The following is a 20,314-nucleotide window of genomic DNA, read 5'->3' as shown; positions in this document are numbered from 1 at the left end:
TTAAATACTTCTCCATTATTTACAAGCATCCTACAAACATGGGCTTTCCCTCATATGCTTGGAGGCAGTTCCAGGGATGGTGTGCTCGGGGCAAACGCCGGAGGCATACACTGATCCTCTGCAGAGTGACCAGTTCCAGATACAAAAGTCTGTATCTTCACCGCAGAGTCACACAGAGGTTAACAGATTTCATCTCTACTCTTATTTCTCCAACATCAGTATATAACACAGCTTTGGGACTATCAATCCATGGAACTATCAAACCCACATACTGGCTAGAGGAAAGGTAAAACTGACTTTCGGGGGTGGGGCAAGATGGCTAAATGACAGGCCACTAGCCCTGTGGATTTAGAAAGTTACTAGATTGTTTCTGTTGTTGCTAACCACCGGGAAAAAAAGGCTTAAATTACACAACAGTGAAAACAACCACCATGACAACAGCACTCAAGTTCACTTGGAGCCTAGTCTCGGGGACAGAGGCGTGGTCCTTGGCTGTCGCAGCCAAAGTGAAGTCACTCAGTTGTGTCTGACTCTTTTTGACCCCATGGACAACAGACTACCAGGGTCCTCCATCCATGAGATTTTCCAGGCAAGAATACTGGAGTGGGTTGCCATTTCCTTCTCCAGGGGATCTTCCCAATCCAGGGATAGAACCCGGGTCTCCCACATTGCAGGCAGATGCTTTACTATCTAAGCCACTGCAGCAAATTGGGAGGTAACCTAGGAGCCATACACTACAATGACAGCATTCCCTTCTCAGTCATGCATGTTCACCACATTTGCCAAATTCCCTATGTCCTTAAAGTCAGGATACAGTATTCCAGGAGGAAAACTGTGGCTGACATACAAATTTGTGATAAACCATTAAATTATCAAACGCCAGTTGCTGGCACCCACTTGAGGTTAACAATGACACACAGGAGAACACAGGCAAACTTCAGGCCCATCCAGGAGTGCCTGCCTCTTTAGAGATGCCCCCCATTAAGCATCTATTTGGGCTTCCCTGGTGGCTCAGAGGTTAAAGCGTCTGCTGCAATGCGGGAGACCTGGGTTCGATCCCGGGGTTGGGAAGATCCCTGGAGAAGGAAATGGCAACCCACTCCAGTATTCTTGCCTGGAGAAACCCACGGACGGAGGAGCCTGGTGGGCTACAGTCCACAGGGTCACAAAGAGTCAGACACAACTGAGTGGCTTCACTTCACTTCAAGCATCTATAGTATCCCAGAAACATGGAAGAAAGAGAGACAAAGAGGAAAGAGGTCCAGAAACACTGCAGTGACCTGAAGGAGGAGCAGACAAAACAAGAAATCTTCAGCTTTAACTCTTCTGGCCAAAAAACAAATAAACAAACAGACAAAAAACCTAGGGGCAGACCTGTGCAGCACAAAAGGAGGCAGGGGCCACACTGACGGTATCGTGGAAGAATGTCTGATCCACTGTATAATGGTCTGTACCAGCTTCCAAACAATGCCCCAAACCCCCAGAAGCCTCACTGTCAATTAACAATGCAGTAGGGAGATCAGATCCTGCAAGGACAGAAGTCTAAAGCAATACTCTTTGGTGGGGGAAGACTAAACTCCCGATTCTAACCATCAACTGGTCCTGCTACTGTTCACAATAATTTACATGGAAAATATTTCAAACTTTTAGAATATGACAGGTGCCCCATAAGAAAGTGCCATTCCAGATTTTTCCCCAGTATGGTGACATTAAGCACAACATCAGCATGTTCCTCATCAACATGGAATCTGTTTTGAGGAAATGGACTGTATAAAACAGTCATCAAGACATACATCAAACTTTCAAAAGGAATTATCTTTAGGAGTAGAGACAGGCTTGGGGGAGGGGAACATTCACTGTCTACTTCCATAGAGTTTGGATTTTCTTTTTTTTTTTTACAGTGCATGCATTGTAAAGTATGATATACAGTGCAATGTTAATATTTTATAATATATTTTAAGCTAACAGTCTTAAATACATAGAACTAATTTTTCAATGGGTATTACAGAAATTAGGGAGAAATTTTCCCCAATGAAGTGACACTTAGTAGTTCTGACCATGAACCAGTTGTTCAGCGCAACCAGTAGAAGTGTTAACACATGATCACATTCTGACTTATGCAAAGAATGCTGAAAAAACATGATGCACTGTTTCTGTCTTTGAGGACTTTTTAGAAAGCAGCCAGAGAGCCAAAGCACAGATACATCCACCTTGAGCACACACACAAAATTAATAAGACTCAGGTGAGAGCCTGGGATTCCCGAAGACTTAAGAAGGCGACCCAAATGGTAGTGTGCAATACAGGGAGTGCCTGGGGACCTGGCAAACAGCCCAGCATCTCCCTGACTTCAGCCCTCTGTTTCTCACGATGCCTACGGACACAAGCATGTGGCTAATAAAGCCATTTCACATACAGGTTCAAAAAACCAAAGGACTCTGAAGACATTTAAATGTGTGCGGCAAAATTTTTATCAGCCTCACCCAGTAACACATCACTACCTTAGGGTTCTGAAAATTCACAGGTCTACAGAAAAGAGATCAAAACTTCCCTTGAAAATTAAGTAATGATGATCTGAAATCAGAATTGTGGAAAATGGGCCTGTTTATCAATCAGAAAATGGAGACTAGGATTCAGGTTTTGGGAAACTGTGACACCTTTATATAACAGTCCCATGAACTGACTGTCTTATATTATATAGCCTATTTCCCAAAAATAGAAAACATATTGGTAAGGAACATGCTAATGTACTTACGTCACTATACTGCTAAGAAATATGGAGTGACATGCTATTACCAGGCACCTGTCACACATTCCTGGTCGTTGAGGCCCCAAAAGAAACAACAGTCTAGACAAGTCACTAAATCGCCAAGCAAATTCACAAGTTAACTTAGGTACAAACTGAACAGCTAACTCTAATAAGGCACACTCTAAAGACTGACACGCTAATGCTCATTTCTCTATATTTTTTCAAAGGTATTAAAGGAAGCTGTTGAGCCTTCCCTGGAGGCTCAGACAGTAAGGAATCTACCTGCAATTCAGGAGATCTGGTTCGATCCCTGGGTCAGGAAGATTCCCTGGAGAAGGGAATGGCTACCCACTCCAGTATTCTTGCCTGGAAAATCCCACGGACACAGGAGCCTGGTGGGCTACAGTCTATGGGGTTGCAAAGAGTCAGACATGACTAAGCGACTAACAAAAAGGAAGCTATAAGGTTACTGGATGCTTTGTTTTAAAAGAAGCAGTTAGTCAATGGCGAAAGTCACCGTGCCATTTTATAAGATAGTTTTATCTCTGAATCAAGAACATCAATCTATCTGAAAACAGGCCATGAGCATCCACTGTTATGCACTGCCATCTGCCCAGCACCCACCCCCTTTTGTAGGAAGAGTTCCATGTGGTTCCAGGGAGAGCTACCACGTTTTTACATCCCTCTGCACCCCCACATCACAGTTCACCCATTCAGGAGTTACCCCTTGACCAAAGTCTAGTAAATTACAGCCTCCTTATCAAACAGCCACCAATGTTTCCAACTGAAGCTAGAAAAATGAGGCAAGAGGTGGATAGCAAAGTTCAGGGGCACATGACAGACACAGTCCCTGCTACCTGGAAGACCACCTGCAGGAGCAGAAATAGAAGCTAAAATCAAGAGACTGAGGGAGAGAAACCCTTACTTTCTGTTGTTCTGGGGCCTGTCTGCACCTTGCCTTCTCTTCTGATTGGCTGTTTGGCTCTTCCCTTGGTCACACAAAATACACCAGTATCTTTCCTCCAAAGTCCTAACATAAAGTGCCTTCCCCCACCACACCACAATTTTGCATGAGAAATGCCAACCACAGCCTCCAACTGCCAGCTGAATTCTCTCTAAGCCATGGATGGATGAGGCAGGTGTGTTTTATCCATATAGCTTCCTACTCTTTACCAATGTTTTGGATACCGCTCCTAAAGACAGTCATTTGTAAGTAATCAGTTGGTCATGATCTGGTATAAAAAGATTCTCTGGGCCAACTGGAGCCCCATCTCCATACACAACCTCACAGAGATGTGGACTAGAGAAGCCAGGATATTGAGTCATTTAGCAATGAGGTCAGAAAAGACTGGCAGTAGGTGGAGTTGGAACTACAACACACCAAAGCCACGTGTGAGCTGACGTATGGTGAGCAGACACCAGCACTGTGCAAAGGGCGCCCGTCAGCGAGGCACCCACCCCACCTGAAAGATGAAGATCACCTCCAGCCCTACTGCAGCCTCAGTCACTAATGAATTTCTGGGTCTCCCAAGCTGGAAGCTTCGCAGTAACCTGCCCCCCTACTTCACCACACTCTACCTTTTTTTATTCAGATACTTAAGTGAGTCCCTGTTTCTGACAACCAGAAAGGGCGAAGCCAGAAAAATTCTGAATGCAAAATTCTTTCCAGAGAAGCCCATCAGCAGGCATAAACCAAATGCTTGTTACCGTGGTACCCAGAAACCTCCCACCGGATTACTATACTGAATGTGATTATGTCAAAACTCATGACAGATACACAGTTTAATAACCAAAGCCATCTTAAATCAGCTTGGTGTCAAACATCAAAACCGTAATTCAAGAAACTATTTAACATCTCCCCCGATCAGTTTTCTCTACAAATTAAAATACTAAACTGAATGGTACTGCTGAAAATGGTAGTTAAATAAAAACCTTAGCTATCTGAATTTCATTGTAGAATTGACTCAGTGATATTTTTAGTTTCTTCTCATTGTGGGACGTGTTTTTTAAGTGGACAGGGACTCTATAAATGCCTTGCATATAAATGATATATTATCTTCTTACTTTCTTATATTTTCTTCTCTACTTGCTCATGGGTCCACTTTGGGAGAAAATTGGCTAGAGTTGAACGGTATAAGTGAATTCAACAGAGGGAACAAAGATGACCATACAAGATGACCAAACACCCACCAGTAGGTTTTTCTGGTGACCACATCCAAGTAAGTGAAGAAGTACTTAACTCCACAGTGCTATCCTATCAGATGCCTATGAGGGATCTGCCATCTGTTCCAAGGCAACTGCCAAATAAAATCACAGTATTATGGTGTTAGTAACTTTTACAGAATTTTTTCTGTTCTTTCCCACTAATCTACTACTATTACTTACATAAGAGAACACAGGGAGAAATGAAGTACTGACACATGCTACAACATGGATGAACCCTGAAAATATTTTGCTACATAAAAGAAATTGGTCACAAATAGCCACATATTGTAGGATTCAATTTAGTTGAAATGTCCAGAATAGACAGATCCATAGTCAGAAACTAGATTAGTGGCTGCCTGGAGATGGAGAAGAATGAAAATGGGAAGTGACTGTTAACGTGTATGCGACTTCTTTTGGGGGTGATAAAAATGTTCTGAGATTAGTGTTATTAGATATAACTGTGAGTGTATTAAAAACCACTGAACTGCATACTTTACAGGGGTAAATTTTACAATATGTAAGTAATATCTCCTTGGACTGCAAGGAGATCCAACCAGTCAATCCTTAAGGAAATCAGTCCTGAATATTCACTGGAAGGACTGATGCTGAAGCTGAAACTCCAATACTTTGGCCATCTGATGCAAAGAACTGACTCACTGGAAAAGACCCTGATGCTGGGAAAGATTGAAGGCTGGAGAAGGGGACAACAGAGGATGAGATGGTTGGATGGCATCACAGACTCGATAGACATGAATTTGAGTAAGCTCCGGGAGCTGGTGATGGACAGGGAGGCCTGGCGTACTACAGGCCATGGGGTCACAAAGAGTCAGACACGACTGAGCGACTGAACTGAAGTAATATCTCAGTAAAGCTGATACTTAACAGACAGACAGATGGCTGTGGGTTAGGGGTGTACATATGCAGAGAGAGTAGGAAAAGCAGAAGACTGGATAAAAATCATGTTTTCCTCTTCTGCTTACCTAGATAGTTTCCAACAAAAGACAGGTCACATTCCCTAAGTTAAATCATAAATCAACCATAAAATATATGGAATTTTCCCCTAAAAATGGTGATCGGAATTCAGTTATGTCCTACTCTTTGCGACCCTATAGGCTGTAGCCCTCCAGGCTCCTCCATCCATGGCATTCTCCAGGCAAGAATACTGGAGTATGGAGCCATTCCCTTCTCCAGGGGATCTTCCCAACCCAGGGATCGAACCCAGGTCTCCTGAATTGCAGGCAGATTCTTTACCATCTGAGCCAGCAAGGATGCAGCAAGAGATGATAAGGGAATTAGGATCGAGAAGTTCTCTGCCAAAGGAATAAAACTTGAAAGTGACTGAGGGGCAGGAGTGTGGGCTGGGTTAGGAAGAGGAATGGTGTGTGGTTAAGAGGTTTGATAAAGGAGAGGCTGGTGCTCCCAGGCAGGATCGTTCAGCTCAGCTACTATGGAGTTCCAGCCACTGCTGAGATGAGAGAGAATTTGAAGACTATCAGGATCAGGAGCACAAATACAAGCTGATTTCAAAAGTCAGGAGGGGGTCATCTACAGCAGCAAGGAGAAAGAGAGGGGAGGGAAATCTGAGGAACCTGTACTTAAAAGACAAAGAAAAGATTCCTGTAGTCCTATGGCTGGGACACTACTGAAGCTTTATGTGTACAGAAAATAAATTGGGGATATAATCCAGGACTGCATGTAATGACCTAAACAGACTTTCTCTCAATAGTTTTGCATAAACCCCTTTGATATGAAATATTCTTCCAGATTCAGATTTCACAAAAAATGGGTAGTGTATTTACTGGGCACTAGGGACCATGCTGCTCTCAGAAATAATCCCAAATAATGCATAATTTAGGCAAACAGCTTCAAGAGTAGATGAGGACAGAGATTGGTGATTTAGTCACTAAGTCCTGTCCGACTCTTGCAACCCCATGGACTGTAGTCTGCCAGGCTCCTCTGTCCATGGGGTTCTCCAGGCAAGAATATTGGAGTGGGTTGTCATTTCCTTCTACAGGGAATCTTCCTGACCCAGGGATTAAACCCATGTCTCCTGCACTGCAGGTAGTTTCTTTACCAACTGAGCTACCAGAGAAGCCCCAACTCCACCATGCAAAAAGCCTTTCTCTTGGGGCATAAAAGTATTCCATCTGAACAGGGTGGTGAGCACGTGAATAAGAAAAGCTCTAGCTTAATTTTCAAGGAATGAGTCCGAGCTCAAGGTGGCGTACCATCTTGGAAAGCCCAAAGTGCTTTCTATTTTCATGAAAGGGATCCTCAGAGACCTACAGCCCAGCCTCTTCTCTTTTGCTGCAGTGGAAATGGAAGCAACCGCACCAAGGTCCAAGACTCAGTCTCTCTCCAAGTTCCAAGGGGTTTTACATTACTCGACTCAGACTCTTAAAAATGGTTTTGGTTTTTCTCCCTCTTGCAATCAATCTTTCCCTCTAAATTACTAGAGTGCTAGTTGCCTGCACTACTTTCTTGGCACTGGCATACAAATAAACAGGCTTTTATCTTCCTAATTGGATCATTCCAGACCATGTTTTATAGATCTCTTTGCATATTCAATAGCAAGCTGGCGCCATACTTTCACTAGAAGGAAGTAAAATATTTTATATATATTTGTTTGTTTGTGTATTCATCCTGGCAGGGGAGATGGATTGTAAATTAACAGGCGTATTCTGGGAAGTAGAATTCTATGTAAAACCACTGTAGTACAGGAGATCTTAAAAAATATGAAGCCAGTATCTAAACCATCTAATTAAAAAATTCATTATTATTGGTAGAAAGAACAATAGGACATCTCTCTCAAAAAAGGTAAATTAAAAAATCTTTTACCTTTAAAAAAAAAAAAAAAGAGTTACTGTTTTTCTTTTTGATTTTTTTTGCTTTTAATTAATTTATTTATTTGGCTGTACTGGGTCTCAGTTTCAGCATGCAGGATTTTTAGTTATGATATATGTGATTTGGGCTTCATAGGTAGAGCTAGTGGTAAAAAAAAAAAAAACCCTGCCTGCCAATGCAGGAGACATACAAGTTCAGCCTCTTAGTTGGGAAAATCCCCTGGAGGAGGGCATAGCAACCTACTCCAGTCTTCCTGCTTGGAGAATTCTTTGGATAGAGAAGCCTGGTGGGCTAGGGTCCATCGCGTCTCGAAGAGTTGGACACAACTAAAGTGACTTAGCACACACATGTGGGACCTAGTTCCCTGGCAAGGGATCGAACCCAGGCCCCTACACTGGGAGCTCAGAGTCAGCTGCTGGACCACCAGGGAAATCTCCTCTTCTACAGTTTCAAAATAAGTTTCCACCATCTGTGCAGGTCTATCCGTTTGCGGATTAAGTATACTAAATCATATAAGTATGTAACCTTAAGGATAGCTTGAAATTTGCAATCAACGGGCAGAAAGTAGAGGCAAGTTCTGCTCTAACTCTCACTGTACAGAATCCGGGTCTTCTGGAGAAAACCTCGGCCTGAATTTTTTATCTGTAACTGCAGTGTTTTTAGGATATACTTTTGAAATGTCCCCACTAATTTTAATTAGCACTAGAGAGCTCATTTAGTGCCTTAAGAAATTTCCTGCTCTCCTGGAGATTACAAATTAAAAGACCCATACAACCACAGGGCCTGGGAGTAGGAGTGGGGGTTGGGGAGAACCTCAATCACCTCCTGGAGGAGGATCCACCCTGAAGGGGCCTATAATGAGGGCAGGGATTTCAGCAAGAAATGCCTGGTCACTCCAATGAAAACTTATGTTTAAAGGAAATCTAGTTGATACATACAGTTACTAAATAAGTGTTATTTACTCTATCCATGTAATGTAAAAGATACAATTAGGTGCTTTCACCTCATTTTCTCAGCTTCCTTGATTCTCCACAACCACATAAACTCAAGGTCAATTTCTTTTGTCATTCCCACAGCTTCACAGAAAGGCTCTCCTGCAACATTTTAGCTCATAAATGCTGATGAGTGACAACTCCCAAAGTCATTTTGTTTTTAATTTCTGACATTTTTTGAAATGTTCATTCGTACACAGGCTTTCTCCTACTACTTTGCTGTGCCATTATATTGGGGGTGGGAATTAATCAAAACTTTGGGATGTGATAATAGAGGTTAAGATGTTTTTATGCTTTTTCCCTAATTACCAAACTGTTCAGATTTATTTCAGGAAAAAGTTCAAATACAGATACAAAAAAAATCACTCAGAAAGAAACATGGAATATTTTGGTACACAGCCTATTTTTTTTAATTCACCGTTTATGAGTATTGATATAATGATATTAATTCTAATTACTGCATCAAGCTAAATGTTACACTTTTAAAAAGATTACTTTTTCTACCTGCCTTAATTGGTGTTGATTCCACAAAATATAACCTAAACCATAAACACCCATCACTTGTAAAAAGAAAATGTTTACCTTTTACATCTCTTTAAAAGGGTAAAAGGTTTTTTTAAAAAAGCATGTAAGTTTCAGGCTCACAGCAGTAGAATTCCTCATCTATATACACTACAAAGTGATTGCCAGCACAATTCTAGTTACCATCCGTCCACCAGTGGACACCCTTCACCCCCATTACCCACTCTCACCCCCCTTTCCCTATGGTAACCACTAATCTGATCTCTGTGAGTTTGTTTCTGGTTTATTTGTTCATTTGTTTTGCTTCTAGATGAAATGGCCTCAGACACCTGACAAAGTAGACCAGACGACCATCAGTCCTCTACACCAGTCTCAGCCCACGGTTCCCCAGACCAGCCGCAGTAGCATCACATGGGAAACTGTTAGGAACGTAAATCATCAAGTACCATCCGGGGCTTACTGAGTCAGAAACTCTGGGAATGGGCCCATAATCTGTGCTTTGACAAGATCTCCACAAGATTCTGAAGCCCACTCAAATTCCAGAACCACGGTTCTAGACACTGCTGGACTGGACTGTTATTCCTGCCATTAGCATGTTAGGCTTTCTGGAGAGCTCAGAGATTGTTTTGTCACACAGACCTGGGAAGTCAGAAAATAAGCAAGATAGTTTCCTCCATAAACAGATGGCTTTCCTGGCATCTTCTGGATTCACTAAAAATAATTTCTTTTTTCTTTTCACGTTATATATCCTGGAGGCATCATGTTTTCCTTTCAATGACTCCTCACAGTTACTCATGGCTTCTTCAAGCCACAGGATGCATTCCTGAACCTTCTAAAGATCTAACACGTCTGAATTACCCATTATCATTCCTCTCACCCATGGGCTCTGAATCATTTTGCATTTTACTGAATATAAAAAAATAGTAGGCTATATACTTCAGAGCTGGTCTGCCTTCAGCCACTTGTCAGCAGTGTGACCTTGGCAAACTACTTAATCTGCCTGTGCCTCAGTTTCCTCACCTTTCAGTTCAATCAGTTCAGTCGCTCAGTCGTGTCTGACTCCACAATACCATGGGCTTACCCTGCAGGTAATAATAACCTCCCCGACAACTGCTATGGGATTAACTGTTAAAATATGCCATGAGCAGTGCCTGACACACAGTAAGCATGCTTACTTCCATTATCATTTGTTCAAGGACCTGGATAACACAGAAGTAAAGACATCTTAGGAAGTATAAGGACAACTGATCAATCCTAGGAACAGCTGGGATTCTGTAGTTCTCTGGAACTACAGAAACAAAGAATAAGGATCTGCTCTGCAATCGGCAAGTAAAAAGAAATACTACAGTGGACCCTTGAACAACATGGGTGAGGAACACCAATTCTCTATACAGTTAAAAATCCCCATTGTTCAAGGTCAACTGTACACAGCCGTCTGGAACCAGAAAGCAACTGACTGGTGATCAAAGATAACTGGTCATTATAGTATCACACTAGTCTAAAGGCTCAAATGAAAACTCAAGAAAATGCTGCTGCTGCTAAGTCGCTTCAGTCGTGTCCGACTCTGTGCGAGCCCATAGATGGCAGCCTACCAGGCTGCCCTGTCCCTGGGATTCTCTAGGCAAGAACACTGGAGTGGGTTGCCATTTCCTTCTCCAAAGCATGACAGTGAAAAGTGAAAGTGAAGTTGCTCAGTAGGGTCTGACTCAGCGACCCCATGGACTGCAGCCTACCAGGCTCCTCCGTCCATGGGATTTTCCAGGCAAGAGTACTGGAGTGGGGTGCCACTGCTTTCTCCACAATAAAATGAGGTAAGAGATTGAAGTGCAGATCAAGCCACTAACACAAGACAGGATCATGGTTTCCATGAGGTTCCATGTTAGTGAATAAGCTAGAAAATAACGCTCCAATTCTAGAGTGACGATCTGGTTAATCATTTATTTGTACCCTCAAATCAGGTAAGTTCAAGAAAGATCTTTAAGTCACCACCACTCAAGAAACAGACTCTCCTAAGGGCAACTGAACAATTTTCCCACAGCATTCAGTTGACTTCACCCCCAACATCCATTTCCCTCTTCCTCTTTTCCCATTATATTCCACACTTTCTAGCCAAGCTGTCTGGGTGGGACTGACCCCTCATCAACCCCACCATTCCCCATTCCCTGCACTCCAAGGTGCACCCTGATTAGCTGATGTCAACCAGCATAACCTCTTGTGACGCCAGTGGAGAAAGGTTCCGAGAGAGGCACTGAAACGAGCATAATCAATTAAGCTGGTGAGACTGAACCTAGGGCCTCGGTGAAAGCACAGCACTGGGCAATCAGAGGTGCATTTCTCTGCTGGATGTCCTTTCAGACAGATCCGGAACCTGGGGCAGCCATCCTGGGACTCCAGGACCCAAACACCTACCTGATCATGGAGTCTACACCAGCAAGCAAAGCCAAAATGTAGAGAGACAGGAAATGGATCCTGGTCATACCATTTAAGCTTAAAGGTGAATTTGTCTACTCTGTCACTTCCCTTTGTCATTTAAACCATTCTGGATTAAGTTTCTCCTCTAAGCAGTACATGCCTCTTAATCACATTATACTGTAAAGGTAACAAAAAAGTGAGTGATCGTCACAATTAACAGTAAACTTACCTTTTTAAGCTGTGACTTCAATTTATAGGTCATAATTAAAGATATTAGGAAAAAATACATAAACCTAATTTTATCACTCAGAAATCATTTTATCTGAAATCTCAAAGTACAGAGGCAAGGTTGTGAATAAACTCCACATGGTTTACACGTATTCAGCACTGCTGACTTTTCACTGTGACTGAGCCCCTTCCTGATCTTCAGGGCCATCTCAGGACACACGCCCTGCCCACCTAGGGCCCTGGTAAAAGTGTGTTTTAAGAAATGAACAGCAACGAGGGCATGAGAAATCACAACGTAGGGGACACGTGCCTGCTAATTTGATCAATGGCAGACTTACCTGCATTAAATGTGCCTTCACCAGATTAAGCTACTGCTCTTCAGATCAAAAACTTCTGCACGTGATACTAACTAACCTTAGTCACTCAAAGGGTTAGCCACTCAAAGGAAGTACTGCAACACGTCTGGTTAATTCATATACCACAGTCCGTAAGTAAACATGTTTATTTGTATTCTGTTGACCCTTACACCAGCGGTCCCCAACCTTGCTGGCACCAGGGGTCACTGTCATGGAAGACTATTTTTCCATGGACCAGGAGTGGTGGGGGATGGTTTTGGGATGATTCAAGTGCAGTACATTTGTTGTGCACTCTATTTCTAATCTAGAGCTGCCGCTGATCTGACAGGAAGTACCAGTCCATGGCCCAGAGGCTGGGGACCCCCACCTCACACATGAGTTTGAACTGTGCAGGTACACTTGCACGCCAATTTTTTTCAATAAATATACAGATACACAGTAAATGTATTTCCTTATGATTTTCTAACTAACATTTTCTTCTTTTCTCCGGCTTACTTTATGGCAAGAGTATAGTATGTAATACATTTAACTTACAAAATATGTATTCATCAACTGTTTATATTATCGATAAGGTTTCAGGTCAACAGTGGGCTATTAGTATTAAGTTCTGACAGTGAGCTACTAGAAGTTAAGTTCTGGGGGAGTCAAAAGTTAAATGTGGATTTGCAAACGTGCAGCAGGTCAGTGTCCCTAACCCCCACGTCATTCCAGGGTCAACTGTATTTTTATGTCTAAGGTACAGTACACTTCAATATTTTTCAAATGCAAGATGTGCTAAAAATAAAACAATCTGACAAACACAGGGCAACTCTTTCTGAAGGGCTATACAAACACCCTGTGGAATCATTCTGGCCTTGAGACCGACCATTCTCCAAATAGGAGACTGGCCATCTTCTGAAATGGTCAGCTTACTCTCGTAGGACATGTTCAAGTAGATACGAGTCTATCGTGCGAGGGCAACAGAATGACTCATTTCAAAGGGATCTGTAAGGCATCCCAGGCCTCGATGACAGGCAGGAGGGAGACCTACCTGCCAGAGCCTTGATGCGTGACCGCTCAAAGAGCCGCGCGGAGCTGTTCTCGTTGTCCCAGTCGTCCACATCCCAGCGGTTGTTGACATCGCTGTACTGCTGCTGGATCTCAATGTTGTCGTAGTCTGTGGCTACTGTGGTTGTCATCTTGGACCGTCTCAGCTGCTCCTCCACATCAGCGCCTTCTTAGAGGTCTCTGAGAAAGAAAACGAAAACCCTAGTCAGATGTCTAAGCCGTTGATCCCTACAAACCTACTGGGCAAAGGTGAGCAGAACATCACACAGGTTCTACGTGCCAAGAGTAGGTCTCGGGGGTCCGTCAGAGCTGGTTTGGAACGTCAGCAATGCCTCATAACACGAGTGTGACCTTGGCCACAGCACTTAACATCTCAGAGACTCCGTTTCCCCCAGACATTAGAGGGGGATGATACTCTACAGATTGTTGAGAAGACTGAATGAAATGATAGATGCCCAAAAAAGGGTGGGTTCTTCCTTCTTTCTAATGTTTAAACTTTGTAATTTAAGAATTTCATTGGAGCTGGATGAACACCTCCCTTAGGCTTCCGAATGAAAAAATTTATTTCTACTGTGTGTCACCATAAACTATAAGCTTTTAGCTTCTCCCAGAAATTCATACAACGTGATGTGAGAGAACTAACATCACCTTATCTAACCATCTCATTTTCATGTTAGAAAACTGATGCCTAATATTAAATGACATAGTAAATATACAGCAGTAATGACAGTACTGGTGGTGTTTAACAGACATCAAAAAAATGACTAAGTGATGACTGAAATTATGCATATGACTGTGTTATTACAAATTCTACTACCAACCCCAATAACCCCACCTCAGGGACCCAACGACAGCCACAGTGTTTTACAGGGATAAATGGGAATTCTCAGAACTTTGGTCTCAATGTTTGGCCCACTGCCATCTTTGCTTTATCACAGGGCCCTCAAGAGAGTTAGGAGAAACACATTTAGCTGTAAATATATAGCTTCTCCCTTCAATATAGCTATTATTCATTCACGGAACCAAAATGTACTGAGGACCCAGTACATGCTCAGCACTGTTCCAGATGCCGGGGATAACTGTAAACAAGCTAAGGACCCAGCACTAGTGGAGCTTACGAACTAGTAGGCTGAGCTGGACAAACAGCATTGTGTGTCCAAGACAGCTGAAAAAAAATAAAATGAAGCTAGAGTGATGTGACAGAGGATGACATCAATAATGCTGTTATAAAGTTCAAAGCTGCTCAGAAGCTAGACTTAATCATTCTTACTTACCACAAAAAGGAAATGATAATTATGTGAAGTGATAGAGCTCTTAGCCAATGCTACAGTGGTAATCATACTGTAATATATAAACATATCAAATCAATGTATCTTACACTTTAAACTTACAAGCTTAAACTTATATGTCAGTTATATCTTAATTTAAAAATAAAACAGAGAAGAATGGATGAATGGCTATTTTAGAGCTGGTGGTGGGTCAGGAAAGGCCTGAGTCAGTATCTAAACTGAGACCTCAATGATCTTGCACACTTAGATCAAGAGGAATAATGTTCTCGGCAGAGGAAACCACACGTGTAAAGGCCCTACAGTGAGACCAGCTCAGCTTGTTGGAGGAATGAAGAGCTCTGTGGCCAGAGTGAGAGACAAGGAGATGAGGATAGAACAGCAGGTGGGGCCAGACACGAAGGGCCGTTAAGTGTGATGGAAGACACAGCAGGCTTTTAACCTAACAACTGACGTCACTGGACGAATGTTTTCAAAAGATCAATCCTGGTACTGTGTGAAAAACAGATTGTAGGAGGCAAGAATCTGTGCTTACGTTGTATCGGTGTAGTCAAATTCCTGCATGTTTTATATACAAAACGATCTGAGTAAATTAAAAAAGGGAAGAGGAAGAAAGATGCATACCGTCCCCCACTTAGTTGTGGGAAACTGTCCTCAGGGAAAAGGTGTCTGTCATCTCCCCCCCATCCTGCCCCACCTGCCCCATCTTAAGATTCAAAAATTATAAGATTTTGTACCTGGACGCTCATTTCATGAAAACCTCACTCAGTGTGCAGAGACCAGGGTTAGCAGACCCAATTGCTGGAGCTCATGCACTAATCAAACCAGACACCACCTGGCAATCACAAAGGGACCACTGGAGCTGATTCTTCCCCGCACGTGGCACGGAACAAAGAAAATAAACAAAGCCACAAACGCGGAAAAGAAACATTCCTCTTACTGTTCTTCAAAAGGTAGCTTTTCTCCAGTTGCAGCACAGAACCACACATGGCCCATGCAACCAGGCTTCTGTGGACAATAAATTGAACTGCACCTCAAGCCGTGTAACAGTTGGTGGCAAAAGCACAGACACCCCCTCTCGTCATTAGCTGTTTTCTCACAAGCTGTCCAAGAACATCACCAGCACATCCTCCATGTTCCTAAGTGAGAAGTACCGTGTCCACCTCCAACTGAGTCACAACAGCTGTAAGGCACAGAGTCGGCCACCTCTGCTCAGACAGACACTTCTTGGATGGCAGTACACTCCTAGATTCCCATCAAGGCAGACATTATCATGTCAACAACATAAATCTATCAGAAGATTAATTTTAACACCTCCATTAGCAATGTATTTAAAAGATTTCATAAAAACAGTAAAATTCAGACACTTAAGCCCATGAGAGTATCTATAGAGGAATCTTACTGTTGCTTTCAACATCCACACTCATAATCTCTTCAAAAAGAAAATCAATATTGTTATGTACCATTTAACCTTGGAGATGTTAATTTTTAGGACTCCATTAAAACCAAAGATTTCTACAAAATTTAGCCTTGGAGGATGCCATCTCTAAGGGGAAAAATGTGAAAGTACTATTGATTTCAAAATGTTTAAGCCAACCCAAGGTGAAATCTGACTACCACGTACCTCTTTCCAGTTTTGTTTTGGCTATTTGGTGCCACCTGCTGACCAATAAGAACAAGCCACAGCACTCCAGGGCAGTGACCAACCTCTGCTCCACCAACCGCCGCCCCCCCTCAACCTCTGACTGTAGAGTAAAACCAACTACAACCCATGAATCTTCCAACCACTGACTTATCCACAAATTTCTCAACAAGCAAGTATTGGGTCCTTGACGCAAGTTTAAAATAAGTAATGTCAAGAATACAAGCATAGGTTTTCTACATTTTCTTCTTCTTCTTTTTTTTTTAATGTGGACAATTTTAAAAGTCTTTATTGAATTTATGACAATATTGCTTCTGTTTTATGTTTTAGTTTTTTGGCCACAAGGCATGTGGGATCTTAGCTCCTCGACCGGGGATCAAACTGCACTCCCTGCATTAAAAGGCTAAGTCTTAACCACTAGACCACCAGGGAAGTCCCTCTAAGTTTTCTTCTTTAATGGTGTTCTTTAATAATGCCATTGCTCCTCAAAACCTCAAGAGGGGACTGGGAAGCAAGAGTTCTTATGAGTCTATAAACAAAAGAAATACGATCATATTATTTTTGATTGTTTCACTCGAGCTCCTAAGAACCTGGATACCAGGGGCATTTTTTTCCTCAACGTTCTCTGTCCAAAGACAATACCCGCCCCAAACTATAGAGTGTTCATGATGATAAATTTTTTAAAAAAACTTCAGGGGTATGTCACAGCTGAAAATCCCACCTCCCCATCAGGGCCGTAGGGAAAAGGTGCTTCTAGGTATTCAAGAGCAACGACGCAGGAACCTGATGGTGAGGGAACATCAGAGACAAGGCAAGAGCATGGATGAGCACATATCCATGACACAGGGATTCCAGAAAGCCCAGCAAGCAACACACATCACTATCCTATAACCCACTTCAATAAGGGACAATGGTGTCAGCTGCAAGGCCAACTCACAGCACACATACAGATGTCCCCAGGAGGTTATCTATAAAGGGCTAGATTTTCCCAAGGTGCTATCAGTCATGTGTCCCAAGGGCCAGTGAAGCAATCTGTACTTCAATGGCTGTGGGAAGATTAGGAGGAGAGACGAGAGGAGGGCTGCCCATCTTGGAACTCTGCCTGGTGGTGGGTCTGCCATCAGAAAAGCTGGAGAGGACTGTTTAAGGCTGGCATGAGATAAAACCACCTCCACTGCTGAGAAGGGGTCTCACTGCCTCCCTGGCTCGGTGAGGGCCTGAATTCCGACTTGATCACCACAGCAGGAACCCATTAAATAATCCTTGAGTGAATAAAAGTCACTGATACCCCAGATGTGATATGAATAAAACCCATGTCTTCTGTGGCTAGACATTGGGGAGATAATTAGAAGGGCTGCTCTGCTCTTCTGTTAACATGTGAGAGTGTGTGTGTGTGTATAAGTAAGGAATAAGTTAAAAAGCCAACCCCCCTCCACAAATTAGTCTGCTCTAGTCCTCTGTCCTTCTCTAATTCCTATGAACTGGAATTCTCCAATTATACAGACCTTCCACAAAGCTTTATCATTTTCTACTTCATGAAGAAGACAACTTTATTCCTTCAAGCTGGCAAAGACAGAAATAGATGAGGAAACTATTATTGTCGCCCTACGAGGCAAAGAGGTGCCTCTGGCTCTGGCCTGTGTGGCCACAAGGTCACAAACAACAGAAAAGAAACCGGAGCTTCACCACTCCCAGCTTTGGGAGTTAAGTTATTAGTTCTCCTCTTCTTTGAAAGTCAACACCTGGCAAAGTCTAGAGGGAAAACATGATCTGTTTATTTTCCAAGGTACCAAAATCTATTTTCCCTGTCACATGGGTATTAGATCAACGCACAGGGTTTTGTTCTTTATGGTTTATCTCCAGGTTTCCTTCCAATGCCCTCTTCTGTTCTGTGGGGTGATGTTATCCACTACTCTGTGCCAACAATCACTCCCTGGATGGCTAAGGGCAGAGTCTCCTAAGGATCACCAAGTCAGTGTCTAACTAAACTCATTCTTTCCTCCAAATCCCATTTACCGCTCTCTCACTCTTTCACTGAACGATACCTCATTTTCCTCACCGACCTCAGCTAGAAACCATGCAGTCATCCTTCACTTTTCTCTCCTCCCATATTCAGGCCCCCAGGTTGCCTGCACCTCCTGAAAAATCTCAAATTGGCCCAAGCAATAGTTTCTCATTCCAGAGCCTCACCTCTGATTTCAACCCCTAATCCACTCCCCTTACACTGCCGCCAGAGGGACCTTTCTAATATGTAATTCTAATCACTTTATTCCCACGACTAAAATCCACCAAATGCCCCCAACCTTCAGAATAATAAATCCATATGCCTTCTGAATAACGTCCAGAACCCTTGGAAGAGAAATGAGAGCGTCTGTGAGGGGCCAGCCCAGCTCTCCAGCCTGGTTTCAGTATTCTTCTCCTCAAGTCCTACAACTCCTGAAGGAAAAGTCACACTCCGGTCTCACCTCCAAACTACTGCCTAGAACAACTCTCTGCTCTTCCCACAAATGCTAGCTGAGCTGTTACCTCATCCCGGGAGCCAGCCCTGCTTCCTCCACCACCACCACCTGGTCTGAGTTAGACAACCCACCCATGTCTTCCCTCCTAGACTTCTCATATACTTCTACCCTATCACTCTGTAAGACTGTTTCATAATCTCAAAACATCTATTTACTAACCATCAGTAGGACACAGGTTCTTAAGTTCAAGTCTCCATCACAATATCCTTATATTTCTCAACTCCCAGCAAGGTACCTGGAAGCATTAAGTGCTGGCCAATTATCTATGGACTGGCTGGGTGAGTGGGAGACTGGATGGAGGGTGGGAAGGTGAGGCCACAGAAGCAATGGCAATTCAAGCTGCCACACTGGTACCATCTCCATCAGTCATATAAAGCCCAGAACACACACTCTCCTGAGCTACACAGATCTGCTGGGCTCTCTGTTTTCAAGGCAGTCACACTTTTAGACTAGGCACTTAATGAAAATGAACATACATTTAATAAAGTGCTTTTTTACACACATATTAAAATTTATGTTTCCCTTTTTTAGTTTTTGTCCATGAAAGTAATTTATTTTTTGTCCCAACTACTCAGATATCAAACAGCAAAGCAACAAAGAGAGAATAAATGGAATTTCCATTGGCGCTACATACATGCACAAACATACTTCATTAGCACCCACTATTAATTAAAGACTTAAATAAACTAAATAAAGAAAAAGGTGACTTAACATTTGCCAACCCTTTTTGAGGAGGAAAACCATATGCTAACCATTACTTCGACAGGACTCACAAATCCAAATGTTCTTCAGACATTTAAGAAACCCTCTCATTTCACTCACAAAAAAACTTAAAAAAGGATACACTGGACTGCTGGTGGTGTCATCTTAAAAAAAAACAAAAAGATCCTGCTCAGGGACTCTGGAGGGACCAAACTAAGTCTGAAAGGTTGCAGGAAGGGACCTCGGAGAGTTTTGCCTCAACCGTCTCAACTCTCCAGTGGCCAGAAAGCAAGAGAGTCACACCCTGTTTACAGTTTGCCCCCCAAGCTTTCTGCAGGGCAGCACGTGTCAGCCAAGAGGGAGGAGTCTCTGCAAGAAGCCACACCTAGAATCACTGTGATGAATAAATCTGGCTAACCAAGCATTGCTCAGGTTCATGAAGCCAGTCCCACAAAAAGGCCCAGAAGTCCATACTAAGTTACAACGCGCTCTGCTCACAAACACCAGGACGCCCAGGAAAAGTCCTAGCGTGATAGCTGACAACGTAAGAAAAAGCACATAAAGTCCTTTAGAAACGTTTACCATTCACTTTTACAATTATCTAGTTTACTTGAAACTTTTTATGGGAACACATCTACTGTACAAAGAGTATGATATGGCTACATAAAGCAGCCAAAATTCATCCACTCAGACCACCTTGAGAGGAGAGTGCTCAAAGACCTGTTTAAACTTAAATCTCACTAACAAAGGTGGTCTTCAAATACTCTATAGTCATCCTAATTTCTGTCTGCTTTACTTATCAGTGACAGAGA

General features: G+C 42.8%; 1 protein-coding gene across 1 annotated transcript in view; it reads right to left on the bottom strand.

The window, feature by feature from the left end:
* Positions 1 to 20,314, bottom strand: part of SPTBN1 (spectrin beta, non-erythrocytic 1) — a 201,085-nt gene that overhangs the window by 129,129 nt on the left and 51,642 nt on the right. The window contains exon 2 of the mRNA XM_043468564.1: positions 13,337 to 13,533. Within this exon, the coding sequence (XP_043324499.1) occupies positions 13,337 to 13,484 (148 nt within the window). The 5' untranslated portion in view covers positions 13,485 to 13,533. The remainder of the gene's footprint in view (positions 1 to 13,336; positions 13,534 to 20,314) is intronic.

Source organism: Cervus canadensis, chromosome 5 (genome assembly GCF_019320065.1).
Source record: "Cervus canadensis isolate Bull #8, Minnesota chromosome 5, ASM1932006v1, whole genome shotgun sequence".
Taxonomy (NCBI): Eukaryota; Metazoa; Chordata; class Mammalia; order Artiodactyla; family Cervidae; genus Cervus; species Cervus canadensis.
Note: the sequence above shows the minus strand (reverse complement) of the source record. Positions and strands in the feature narration are given on the sequence as shown.